The 13898-nt window shown below is 47.9% G+C and overlaps 1 protein-coding gene across 4 annotated transcripts; it reads left to right on the top strand.

Annotated features, from left to right (window-relative positions):
- Positions 1-378: 378 nt before the first annotated feature.
- On the top strand, positions 379-9595 carry HES7 (hes family bHLH transcription factor 7). Of its 4 annotated transcripts, none has more exons than XM_083707191.1 (4): positions 379-550; positions 5502-5597; positions 6776-6863; positions 8544-9595. In XM_083707191.1, the coding sequence occupies exons 1-4, from the start codon at positions 518-520 to the stop codon at positions 8933-8935; spliced, it is 609 nt and encodes a 202-aa protein (XP_083563317.1). In that variant the 5' UTR covers positions 379-517; the 3' UTR covers positions 8936-9595. The 4 variants fall into 4 exon arrangements, with proteins under 4 accessions (XP_083563317.1, XP_083563316.1, XP_083563319.1 ...); XM_083707190.1 differs by having other exon boundaries at positions 379-559; XM_083707193.1 differs by lacking the exon at positions 379-550 and adding an exon at positions 1619-1891.
- The last annotated feature ends 4303 nt before the right edge of the window (positions 9596-13898 follow it).

Here is a 13898-nt window from a genome sequence, read left to right as displayed (position 1 = left end):
TTTAGAATATCTAACTGTGGAGATACACAGAATGAAAGGGTTTAAGGTCAGTGAGAAAGAGGAGGATTGGTTTGAGAAGATATTGAATTATATTGAGAAGATATATTCTCAGTAATTATATTGAGAAGATATTGAATTATTTGGGTAGGTTTGAACAATTTGGGGCAATTAAAATGTTGAAAGTTAAATAAACCTTGTGGATGGAGGAGTACTAACGTATATAAAATTGTACACATGGTTGACTGCTGGAGTTATCGACTGCTTGTGAAAGTTTTAACATTTGGGTGCCCCCCCCCCCACATTTCACACCCATTGTGTGTGCGCGCGCGCGCGTGCTACTGAAAGGAACAGAGCCAAGCTCACTCCCCCGCGCCCCCAGATGTGGGCTGCGCCTGATGGGTCATTAAAGGAGAAGGCGGAGGGAAAGGAGGGCGGGGGTAACAGGGGGGCTGGCTCACTTTGACCATCGTCCCCGGGGGGAAAGGCAGGCTTGCCAGGAGAGAAGAGCCCGGAGGCGATGGTGACTACGGAGAGCTCTGAGCCAGGAGGGGTGAGAAAGGTATATGGGCTGCATCAGGGGAAGGAAAGTGGGGGTGCAGGGGGGGTTTGGGGGGGGCTCAGCATAGACAGCTAAGAGGGTGGGTGTGTATGGAGGAGTGACCCAGAGAAAGTGGATCTATCTCTCTCTCTCTCTCTATCATCTATCTATCTATCATCACCATCTATCTATCTATCTATCTATCTATCTATCTATCTATCTATCTATCTATCTATCTATCTATTATCTATCTATCATCATCTATATCTATCTATCTATCTATCTATCTATCTATCATCTAGCTATCTAGCTATCTATCCATCCTTCAAGGAGCTCAATGTGGTCCTCTCCATTGTGTCCCTACAACAACCCCGCGAGGTAGGTTGGGCTGACCGGAGTGGGAGGATTTGAACCCAGGTCCTCGCCTACACGCCGCCATCCAGGCTCGCCAGGCGCTGCTCCTGCGCCCCGCCGGCTCCCACCAGCCCTGGCCATTGGGCATAACCCAGGGGTGGGGTGGTGGGACGCAGATCTTCCCCACCCAGGGAAGAGAGGACCGGCTACTTAGCCACAGAAGTGCGCTGGCTTGCTTTGCGTGGTCTTTTCTGGAGGGAAGTGTGCGGAGATGGCGCGCGCCCTGCTGGGCGCATCTCTTGCGCAAGGGCTGCGCGCAGAGCAGGGGAGGAGAGGGGACGGCATTCGGGATCGGGGGTGAGGGGAGCCGTGGAGCCCCACACTTTCTGGAGGGCACCGCCTTGGCTACCCCCCTGGAGGAAGAACTCGCCCTCTGCCCTTCCCTGGGGGGCGCCTGTCTCCGCTTGGTGGACTTTTTTTTGGAGAGGATTAAAAATAAATAAATCCCTTTCCATCCAGGCACTCGGCTGAGGTTTTGATCTTGGCAACCATGAATTTATTTAGCTGTGAGATGTGATTGTCTTTAAATGTTTGTCCTGTAATGTTTTGAATTTCTGTTGTTTTGTTGCTGGCGTCTCCTGGGGACCGCGGCGCAATAGAATGAATGAATGAATGAATGAATGAATGAATGATTATATCAGTTTTGCAGCAGCGCAGACCACTCTCCCCCTTTCTTCTTGCACGGGTGCGTCACAATACTGTACACACACAGGCAGTAGACCCACTGAAACGAATGGAGCTAAGCTCGCCGTGCCCTTAATTTCCAATGGGTATACTCTTGAGAAGGACTAACTTTCGCTGCAACCCTCAGGAGCTTATATCTTGTGCCAGGGCGCTGAGTCCGCGGTGAAAGTGCCGGTATTAGCTACGGAAAACATACAGACGGTCATCGCAATAATTAACAAACAACAACGCCAACACGTGATGCTCTGAAACAAAGTAACGTGTGTATATGTTGGAGGAGGGGGGTATTATTATTTTTTTTGCCTGATCGGTGGTTGTGCCAAAAGGAGTTGCAGAATTCTGGGAAGGAGCTGCAAAATGATGATGATGATGCTCTTTTGTTTTCTTTTAACTGGGCGAAATAATTTCACGCGCAATATGGCAAACTTTTCTTAATGCTGTTTCTAAAGGCCTGGCGGGTTTTGGATCTGGTGGGATGCGTGTGGGGGTGCAGTTTGGGGTTGGCTGGATTAAGGGAGAATTGAAGGGGTGGGGCGAGGAAAGCGATTTTGTTTTGTTTTTTATAATTTTTTTTATTGAATTTTCTATAACATCTCTGTTCATACCACATACCACATCACGTATTTTATCTTATTGAACTTCCCTCAACTCCTCTGACAATCATCCATAATTAATTTTCTATCCTCGCATTCCTTAATTATAGTATCGCCTATCAATAAAATATTTTATACTCATTTACTTTCATGCTATATTCCTTATTTTTTTCACAAAGCTTCTTTAAAGCACACTAGCGTTGTGTATTCCTCACATACAGTTTTCAAATATTCTCTAAATTTTCCCCAGTCCTCTAAAAACTTGTGGTCTCTTTGAAGTCTGATTTTCCCAGTTAATTTGTCCAGTTCTGCATAGTCTATTAATTTTGTTCTCCAATCTTCCAAAGTCGGTAATTCTTCTTGTTTCCATTTTTGGGCCAACAGTACTCTCGCCGCTGTTATTGCGTACTGAAAAAGCTTACAGTCTCTCTTGTTTATTTGATTTTTGGTTATTCCCAGTAAAAAGGCTTCTGGTTTCTTTACAAAGCTATATTTCAGCATTTTCTTTAACTCATTATATATCATTTCCCAGAACCCCTTCACTTTCTTACACTCCCACCACATATGAATAAATGTGCCCTCTTTCTCTTTACATTTCCAACATTTGTTACTAGTTTTGTACAATTTTGCCAATTTAACTGGTGTCATATACCATCTATAAACCATTTTCATCACATTTTCTTTTAACGTAATGCATGCTGTAAACTTTAAATTTTCGTTCCATATTTTTTGCCAATCTTCCAAATCTATATTATATCCTAAATCTCTGGCCCAATAAATCATTACCGGTTTGACTTCCTCATCCATCGTGTGCCATTCCAAAGGAAAGCGATTTTGCAACCAAGAAGTTGCAAATTCTTCCAGGCAGAAACAAGTCCTGGCTGCTCCAGGCTCCTCCCATTTTACCAGGGGAACCGGGAGGGAGGGGGCTTTATGGCAATTGCTTCATGGACATTTGGGGAGGGGGCGGTTTTCAAGTAGGATCGGGAGGGCTCAGCTGAAGGAGAAAGTGTGTTCCTTATCCAGTGGATGCTTGACCTGGGCAGAAGGCAGCTGTGATGGGCAGAATATCAAGGAAACCGCAGGTGCGTTTTAGATTTGCCCCCACATTAGATAAAGAACAATGGATTTCACATTAATGCTCCGATGCTCGACACGTTTTACAGTGGTACCTTGGGTTAAGTACTTAATTCATTCCCGAGGTCTGTACTTAACCTGAAACTGTTCTTAACCTGAAGCACCACTTTAGCTAATGGGGCCTCCCGCTATTGCCGGAGCACGATTTCTGTTCTCATCCTGAAGCAAAGTTCTTAACCTGAAGCACTATTTCTGGGTTAGCGGAGTCTGTAACCTGAAGCGTATGTAACCCGAGGTACCACTGTATTTCATTTCATAAAATTTATACACCGCTTCATTGAAATACAGGCAAACAAACAAACAAACCCATCTCAAAGTGGTTTGCAGCTTGAATAAAACAATACAGTGGTACATTGGGTTATATAAGCTTCAGGTTACAGACTCCGCTAACCCAGAAATAGTGCTTCAGGTTAAGAAATTTGCTTCAGGATGAGAACAGAAATTGTGCTCCGGCGGCGCGGCGGCAGCAGGAGGCCCCATTAGCTAAAGTGGTGCTTCAGGTTAAGAACAGTTTCAGGTTAAAAACGGACCTCCAGAACAAATTAAGTACTTAAACCGAGGTACCACTGTACAATTATCATAGCTGTCAACGTTTCCCTTTTTTTTAAGGGAAATTACCTTATTCCGAATAGGATTCCTCGCAAGAAAAGGGAAAAGTTGACAGCCATGACAATTATTTGTGACAACAACTATTTTAAACATTCAACAATTTCAAATTGGCTATGAACTTAAAAAAAAAAAACCAAAACAGATGAAAACAGGCACGTCGAAATTCTACCTAACCGGGTAGGCTTGCTTAAACCCAAAGGCGCCAAGAAGACAGAGCTATGTGGATTAAGACAGAAACCTTTCCAATAAAGCAGGCCTGGGATCGCAGCCCTGATGTTAATGTCGAGGTTAAAGGGTTTGGTTCCCTTTTTTATTGTGAAATGAAGGGCTGTTCATCCAAGAAAAAATAGCACCCCCCCCCCAGCTATTTGCCTCGCTGCCTCTAGGTAAAGGTAAAGGGACCCCTGACCATTAGGTCCAGTCGTGGCCGACTCTGGGGTTGCGGAGCTCATCTCACTTTATTGGTCGAGGGAGCCGGCGTACAGCTTCCGGGTCATGTGGCCAGCAGGACTAAGCTGCTTCTGGCAAACCAGAGCAGCGCACGGAAACGCCGTTTACCTTCCCGCCAGAGCGGTACCTATTTATCTACTTGCACTTTGATGTACTTTTGAACTGCTAGGTTGGCAGGAGAAAGGACCAAGCAACGGGAGCTCACCCCGTGGCGGGGATTCGAACCGCCGACCTTCTGTTCGGCAAGTCCTAGGCTCTGTGGTTTAACCTACAGTGCCACCCGCGTCCCTCTAGGGGGCAGCAAAAGCACTACCTACATGCTGTAGCTTAGGGCCCCACTCTCTTGGGGGCCCCCAAAAAATTCAAAGGAAAAAAACTGGATGTACATTTCCAAAATATAAGATAAAAAACAAATAAAACCTACATACAGCAACAGTGTTTTATGTTAATGGGGTCCCCCTGCTAGCCTGCTCCCTAAAATATCACTGGTTTGCTTCTTTCTATATATAGGGTGCCTACATTCTGCATGGACTGGTTTCAGGGCAACATGGGCAAATGGCTTGAGATACCTATTAGGCCCATAAGTGACCATAGAGCATATATTCAACACAAAAAAACAGTGACAATTTGTTGCTGACAAAGGACCGCTGGACATATAAAGGGCCCCGTTACCTCCAGTAAATTAGGGCCTCTTCAAACCTAAATCCAGCCCTGGCTCCATCTAACCTAGAGAATTTGCCCGCCTGGTGGGATAAGGAGTGGAATAGAGAGAGGGGGGCTGTAGCATCTAAAATGGGAAAGGCAAGTGGGTGTGGGAAGAGGGGAGGAGAGTGGGGGCTGGTAAGGAACAAGGCGACCATTGGTTCAGCTCTGTGTTGTCTTTACTACCCCCCAACCCTTTTTTTTTTTTTAGTGGGGTGGTTGATGGGTACATTTGGAGATCTAAACTTCTTGGCAAAACCTGTTCATTGGAAAGGGAAAATCCTGCTGTGCAATGGAGTGTATCAGTGCCTACCTATCAAAGCGGCTGCCCACCCCACCCAGGGGTCAACCCCCCCAATTGTTTGTCTATTCAGATGCTGAAGCCCCTGGCGGAGAAGCGTCGTCGCGACCGCATCAATCGGAGCCTGGAGGAACTGCGCCTGCTGCTCCTGCAGAGGACCCATAGCCAGGTCAGTGAGGAGGTGCCCCCCCTGCTCCCCACAGCCGCCCCCACTCCCCATTCCCTGCAAGTCCTAGCTAGGACTTCTCCCTGAGAGCGTAACCGCTGCCGTTTGGGATAGTGTCAGACCCGTGGGTCTGCGTCAACTTTGTGGCCTTCCGATTTCCCGAGGAGGCCGTAGCGTTAATTGAACCCCCTTAAAGTGCATTGAAGTGGATTGTGCGTTTATTTCTTCAACTGCCAGCAGGTGGAGCTATTGCTCTACATGACTCTGCTCTAAAAGGAAGGCTTTGGTTAAAAGGAACTGGCAGAGAAATAGGTGGCCCCGGAGACTTGATCAGGTATTCTCTACCGTTATTCCTGTCTTGTCTATCCTGTCCATGTTCCCCAAGAGTAAGTTGGCACTTGCGCAGTGATTTGCAAAATCGCTGTTGTTGATTAGCAGCAGTAGATCCTGGGCGGGGTGGGGGGTCGGCGAGGCGAGAAGGATCTGCACGTGGGAGGTGTCCTTCGCAGTCCCAGCCCTCCCTAGCATAGCTGTCAACCATCCCTTATTTGGCGGGAAAGTCCCTTATCCCAGCGCCGTGTCCCGCTGCTGTCCCTTATTGATGAAGTCCCTTAAATTTCCCGGGTTTCAAAGGAAGCAGCTCCTTTCCCTCCCTCCCTGCCGGCCAGGGAGGCTCCAACTGTGTTGCTTGGCTGCGTTGTTCACCCAATAAGGAGTCTAAGAACGACTGGGGGGGGGTGGAGCTTGCATGCCTTGTGCCAATCCAATTGGCCGTGTTGCCTGGGGACTCGCCTTTGCTCAGCGCTTCCCAGCGGAGAGGGGACGGTGGTTTCCCTTGCTGCATCCCGTTTGCCGGGTTGCTGCGCTGTGGGAACCACCGCTTGAGGCTTTGTTTGGCTGCTGGCTGGGCTTTCTGCCTTTGGCTCGGAGGGGCTCAGAAGTTGAACATACCTGTGCTTGGAAAATCCCTTATTTTGGCTGCTGATACCTTATTTCCGAGGCTGCTGGTCCCTGATTTTCAAATCTGTAAGTTGACAGCTATGCTCCCTAGACCTGCCAATAGCTGAACCCGGGACTGTCAGCACGCTGATCCGTTGCTCTGCCCCCCCCCCCAGCCATTGCCTATTCCCTGCAAAAGTTTCCCCTTCAGCCCCCTTCTTCTCGGGTCTCTTTCTTTACAGACTCTGAAGAACCCCAAGGTGGAGAAAGCGGAGATCTTGGAGATTGCTGTAGGATACCTGCGGGAGATGAACGCAGCTAAACCCCAGGGTACAAATGATCTGCATGGTGGGTGTTGGGGGTGGGGCGGTGTATGTGGCTGTATCAGAGAGACCTGGGCAGGCCAGGTCCGTGAGAGTGTTTGTGAGTTGCTCAAATGCTTTGCTCCCTGTTCTTCAATGCACGGGGAGTCCCCATTCTCACCTTGCCAAAGCCAGAAATTTCCACACCCACCCCCTATCGATGCAGGGATGCTCAAGGAGGGATGGAGATGGGTGTGGCCTGGGGGAAGGGAGGAGCTTAAGAGTCCGGGGGGGGCAGGTGGAGAGGCCCAGAGGGCTGACACCACCTCCTGAGTGTTTGGAATGTTGCAGATAGTAGGAGAGGACATATTGATTAAATATTATCCTCGTGCTAGTGAGTTAGTAGCAGAGTACCGTATTTTTTGCTCTATAAGACTCACTTTTTCCCTCCAAAAAAAGTAAGGGAAAATGTGTGTGCGTCTTATGGAGCGAATGCAGGCTGCACAGCTATCCCAGAAGCCAGAACAGCAGGAGGGATTGCTACTTTCGCTGCATAGCGATCCCTCTTGCTGTTCTGGCATCTGAGATTCAGAATTCCCCCCCCCCCCTTGTTTTCCTCCTCCAAAAACTAGGTGCATCTTATGGTCTGGTGCGTCTTATAGAGCGAAAAATACGGGTACATTCACCAGTATATAGCACAAAGCTAGATGGTTGATTCATTTGAATCTCTTTACTTAAGAGGGACGCGGGTGGCGCTGTGGGTTAAACCACTGAACCTAGGACTTGCCGATCAGAAGGTTGGAGGTTCGAATCCCCGTGACGGGGTGAGCTCCCGTTGCTCGGTCCCTGCTCCTGCCAACCTAGCAGTTTGAAAGCAAGTCAAAGTGCAAGTAGATAAATAGGTACCACTCTGGCGGGAAGGTAAACGCCATTTCCGTGCGCTGCTCTGGTTCGCCAGAAGCGGATTAGTCATGCTGGCCACATGACCCAGAAGCTGTACGCCGGTTCCCTCGGCCAGTAAAGCAAGATGAGCGCCGCAACCTCAGAGTTGGCCACGACTGGACCTAATGGTCAGGGGTCCCTTTGCCTTTACTTAAGCAGTCCAATCTGGCTTTGTCCAGCTTGGGTTTGTTCCTGGCAAATTCCCCTTTTATCCCCTCTCGAAAAGAATAAAGGCGCAACCGCCTTCTTTGAAAAGCAGCGACAAGAAGCTCACTCACATTCAGCTCGCAGTAGGTTCCCTGAAGGCAGGCTTTAGCTGGGAGTTACAGAAGAGCGTTTGAGTTCATCCCATATGGGAATGAGCCCGTGTGTTGCTGGCTGAGAGCCAGCAGACAGCAAAATACGCCAGTATCAGAAGTGAGCAGCGAAAGAGGAAGGTGGCTGCGTGTCTGGCCCTTTTAAGGGGTCTCCCGGGGCCACGCCCTCTACCTGGCAGAGGAAGGATGCTCCAGACCAGGTGTGACAGGAAGTCCTCCTGGCTGGAGGAACGTCCCCCTGTCTGCGTCCACTCTAGGCAAACAGGAAGTGTTGGACTTGACTGCTTAGGTTCCATCCCACACTGAGCTTCCCCTGGTTCTATGGACTCTAGAGCCACAGCCTTGCAGAGTTGAGATCTAGCCCGACTCCCTGCAAGGCTGTGGAGGCCCACCTCCCTAGGGTTTGAGTGACCAGCCTTCTCCCTGGCTCCCCAATTCTGCCCCTCCAGGAGCCGACCCCTCAGAGGACGGGACCCTGCAGACCTGCTACATGATGGGCTTCCGGGAGTGTCTCCTGGGTCTCGCCGCCTTCATCCAGCAAACCCACCCGTCCGTCCAAAGCCAGCTGCTGGACACGTTGCACCTCTACCTGGCCTCCAAGCCGGAGCCCCAGAGCCAAGACTGGACCCTCGCCGTCTTCTCCCCTAGCCCTTCGCTGGAGGAATTCCCTCCCCGGACCCCCGAGGGCTTCTGCTCACCCGTGAAGCCGCTGAGCGAATCCTCACGGAGCCCGGACCCCGCTTGCTCCAGCGCGGGCCAACAAAGACACAGCCGAGACGCCGTCGCCTCAGCCAAGAGGATCCTGGCTCCTCCGTCGGCTTTCTGGAGGCCTTGGCCCTAGAGCACAAACACTCCTGCCCTCCACCCCCCCTGCCCCAAACATTTATGTATGTAAATATATATATATATATATTCTCTAATAAAACCTTTGTGATGGGATCACACTGCCGGGTGACTTTACGATGGGATGAGACGTCACCTTACTGCCTCAAATGTAGCGCTCTCCTCTGAGAAAGGGAGATGGTTTCTTAGGGACTAGTAGCTTGGGCCTTCACCTAGCCACTCTGCTAGCATTTACACATCTAGAAATGAGGTTTCCCCCCTGGAAGGGACCCAGAGGGTCGTTTTTTGGTGTTTTTTGTTGTTGTTTTTACCTCGACCAGCGGTTTGCAAATTGGGACTCCTAAGAGGACTTTGCAGGTAAGTGAAGAATGGTTTGAGGGCTGCAACCTTTCCTACCACTGAGATGTTCTGCGGTGGGTGGGGAAAAAGTTGGGGCTCCCATCAGATTTCTCCCAGCTCTGGAGCTGAGCTGCTGAAGCGGAAGAGCCTGTTTAAGGAAAGTCTTTTGCAAGTTGCGACCCAACGGGTAAGACTCCAAAGGAGCCGATCGGCTGCTTTGCTCGGTTCTTGCACAGGTAAGACATTGCTGTCTTGCGTAGGTAAGATGCCTTTTGGCTAATGATTGTGGCCCCAGCAATGTGCTTGTACAGAATGGATGGGAAACCCAGGGTCTTCCCAATTCCCATTAGCCCCAAGACAAGAAGTCACAGGTTTTCCACCTCTGTTCCTCTGTTCCTCAGACCCTGTTTGGGTCTGAGGAGTGGAAGGAATTGTCTCTAAATGTAATATGCCAGAAAATCAGATTTTCACGTACCTGCATAAACACCCCGTCTCCTGTAGAATTCTAAGATTTGTTTGCTTTTGGGTGTGTGTGCGAGTGGCTGAGCGTGAGCTTGGATTACCAAACCCGTGTCATTTGCAAACGTTTCATGACATGCCTGTTTGAAATCAAAACGAGTAATTTCCCCCCATTTAGGTTCGTTAAAAAATATCTTTAATTTCTTTTTTTTTCTTTTTCTCCAAACTTTCAGGTATTATTATTATTATAAATAATATCCCCCCCCTCAGTTATGGCTTGTATTGGGGTGTTTTTGGTTGCTTGTTTAAATAGTTCCGTGTGTTGAAATCTATATGCACCATGTAATAAAAATGTACTGTATTTCCTTTAAAAACATGGAGTGGAACTCATTCCTTTCTAGAGTTCTCCAGAAAATTTCCAAGACGTACATTTCCTCCCCCACGGAAACAAAGACACATACATATCAATAACTGTATAACAAGAAGTATTTATGTCTGAATCATTTCCGCGTGCTTTTTTTTAGTGTACTTTTGGTGAAGTACACTGGTACCTCGGGTTACAGATGCTTCAGGTTACAGACGCTTCAGGTTACAGACTCTGCTAACCCAGAAATAGTACCTCGGGTTAAGAACTTTGCTTCAGGATAAGAACAGAAATCGTGTTCCGGCGGTGCGGCGGCAGCAAGAGGCCCCATTAGCTAAAGTGGTGCTTCAGGTTAAGAACAGTTTCAGGTTAAGAACGGACCTCCAGAACGAATTAAGTACTTAACCTGAGGTACCACTGTAGTGTGAAGGAGAGTTCTGCATTATGTCAAGTTCAGAAGTGACCCAGAAACATTATAAAAAAATCACTGAAATATCACTAAAAGGGCAGGGCAAAAAAAAATATTTAAAAATCCACTTCTCTTCTGACCCTTGGACGGTTAAACCCGCAACCTGAGAATATCAGTCTACACATCAGAGAGATACAAAAGTTAGCTGATAGATTGAAGCTGTGGTTCTCAAAGGGTGTAGCAAGTGTGGCAGGAAGAGCCACGGACAATCAAAGCAACATTTAAACATTTAGTGCAGTATAGTATTAAGATCAGGGACGCGGGCGGCGCTGTGGGTTAAACCACAGAGCCTAGGGCTTGCCGATCGGAATGTCGGCGGTTCGAATCCCTGCGATGGGGTGAGCTCCCGTTGCTCGGTCCCTGCTCCTGCCAAATTAGCAGTTCAAAAGCATGGCAAAGTGCAAGTAGATAAATAGGTACCACTCCGGCGGGAAGGTAAACGGTGTTTCTGTGTGTTGCTCTGGTTCTCCAGAAGTGGTTTAGTAATGCTGGCCACATGATCCGGAAGCTGTACGCCGGCTCCCTCAGCCAGTAAAGTGAGATGAGCGCCGCAACCCCAGAGTTGGGCACGACTGGACCTACCATATTTTTTGCCCCATAGGGCGCACCGGCCCATAGGGGGCACCTAGTTTTTTTTGGGGGGGGGAAATAAAGAAAAAAAATTATTTCCCCCCCAGGTGCGGGGCTGGGTCGGGGGAAGCCCGAGCTTCCCCAGACCCCAGACCCCAGAACAGGCTGCTATCCGCAAGCCTAGGGAGCCTGGCAGGAAGTTGCGCTGGTCTCCCACGGCTTGCGGAGAGCTGCTTGAAGCCCGGAACGCGCTCTGCTGCGCTCCCCGGGCTTCGGGCAGCAGAGTGCAATCCGCAAGCCTAGGGAGCCCTGCAGGAACTCCCCGCGGGCTCCCCAGGCTTGCAGATAGCTTCCTGCACCGACGCCTCTCGCTCTCCAGGCTTCAGCGAAAGCCTGCATTCACCCATTAGGACGCACACACATTTCCCCTTCATTTTTGGAGGGGGAAAAGTGCGTCCTATAGGGCGAAAAATACGGTAATTGTCAGGGGTCCCTTTAGTATTAAGACCAGAAAAGAGAACGGCTTCTTTGTATGGATGAGGAAATGAGTGTTTGTCTCAAATTAGATCTAATATAAATGAGATTACTTTGCAAAAGCAAGCTCACACCTCTTACTGAGTTTGTATACATACTTAAGGTCCATGTGTAATAGGCTCGTCCATATTTGGGGAGATTCATGTTGCCAGTGCTTTTCTTCTGGGGGGACGCAGGGATACACATACCCCTAAACATTTTGTGAATCTAAGTTGGGTCACATTGAGGCAGCACTTCAATATGCGTAGGAAAATGAGAGTACCTCTAAACATTATTTTTAGGGGGGAAAGTACTGCATGTTGCTATGTAGCATACTTTCTGGAGGTCCCACAATCGTATCATAAAGTTGTTGTGTTCTGTTATAAATCAAGCACCGCTGCTGGTTATTGCTTCTTCTCGTTTTCCAACGGATCAGTTGGAAATTCAGTGTGGCGTGAGCAAATTTTTATTCAGAAAGTGTGGCCCAGAGAAAAAAACTTGAGAGCCACTGAATTAAAGCTGCAGGGAATGTGAATGGCCCTCACACTATTTATCATAACCCCATGCAAACATCTCTTCTGCAAGCCGAGTTGCACCCAAACTTCCAAGAAGCATAGCCATTGAATTTTCAAATTACAGTGGTACCTCGGGTTACAGACGCTTCAGGTTACAGACTCCGTTAACCCAGAAATAGTACCTCAGCTTAAGAACTTTACTTCAGGATGAGAACAGAAATCGTGCGGTGGCAGCAGCAGGAGGCCCCATTAGCTAAAGTGGTGCTTCAGGTTAAGAACAGTTTGAGGTTAAGAATGGACCTCCGGAACGAATTAAGTACTTAACCCAAGGTACCACTGTATAACAACAAATTTTCCACAAATCTTAATTGAACAATTTATATATCCATATTTCTCCCCCTTTCCCCTCTTTAGCTTCCCCCGTATTTCCATACTGATTTATTAAACAAATTCTATACCCTGCTGATTTTACCTCTTATATAGTTGTGCAAGTTTAGTCAAAACCTGCCAATGGGTCCAAATCTTTATACTGCCTTTTTATATACGCTAGTTTATAAATGGTTCCCACTCTCTTTTTGAAATCAATGTTGTCTCTCTCATGAATCCTCCCTGTCAGCTTAGCCAGTTCTGTGTAGTCCATAAGCTTGGCCTGTCATTTTTCCTTTGTTGGCGTTTTCTCTGTTTTCCATACTTGTGCTAATAAGATTCTTGCTGCTGTTGTCGCATACATAAACCATCTCCCATTTCCCTCTCTTATATCATGATCCAAAATTCCAAGCCGGAAAGATTCTGGTTTTTTAACAAAGGTTCTTTTCCAACATTTTTTTCAATTCATTATATATCATTTCCCAATATTCTTTAACCTTCTTGCATTCCTGTCACCTCTTTCCACCCTCGACCTGGCGCATTGTGCAAACCCCAGACCTGTTTTGAATCCAGATTGTGGATCTGTAACCACCTACTGACGAAATAAATCCATAAGAGCCGAAATAAATCCATAAGAAAGAACTACCACAGCTTAATTTACATGTTTTTATTATTATTAACAACTTGCACACCATGCGCTTTCCTGCAAAGGTAAAGGGGACCGACGGTTGCCAGAGGATCTGTACATGAGGGGATCCACTCTGGGGGAAATCCCTACTAAGAAAATATAGCTGTGATGGCCGGAAGGGGGTTAAGTCCTGGGTTCGGATCCTGCTCCCCTCCTCCTTATAGTCTAGAGGGAGGTAAACCTTCTCACCTGTCAGCACCTAAGTGTGAAGCTTTGGAGTGGGGCGTTTAACACACATCTCCCTCTCGCACACTTGGCACATGCTGTGTGAATTAAATCAACTGGGCAGGGTGTGTGTGAGAGATAATGGATTCCATTCTTCTTATTGTGGGGGAAGACCCTGTTGCAACAGATCAATAAAGATCAAACTTACTAGCTGCTTTGCTTCTCAATATTCTCTGGTTGGCCTCTGTTATTTTCTCCTACCAACAAGGAACCCACGTGAGGACTCTATACGGGTTCTTGTGTTCCCCATAAGGGAATAAGGTCAGATTTTGTTTACAACAGATGTGGGGATGTGGGGAAAAGGGAGACAGGAACTGGCACAGTTTAATCCTACCTGGAAGGGGAGTGTCAGCCAGCCGAGTGAATAAATTAACGGCCAGAGCTCTTGTGGGTGTAAAAGGACAGCTAGTCCTACAAATCTAATGCTAATGGGATTTGACGACTGTTTCTTAT

The sequence above is a fragment of the Podarcis gaigeae genome, assembly GCF_964106915.1.
Source record: "Podarcis gaigeae genome assembly, chromosome: 13".
In the NCBI taxonomy this organism is placed as follows: domain Eukaryota; kingdom Metazoa; phylum Chordata; class Lepidosauria; order Squamata; family Lacertidae; genus Podarcis; species Podarcis gaigeae.
Note: the sequence above shows the minus strand (reverse complement) of the source record. Positions and strands in the feature narration are given on the sequence as shown.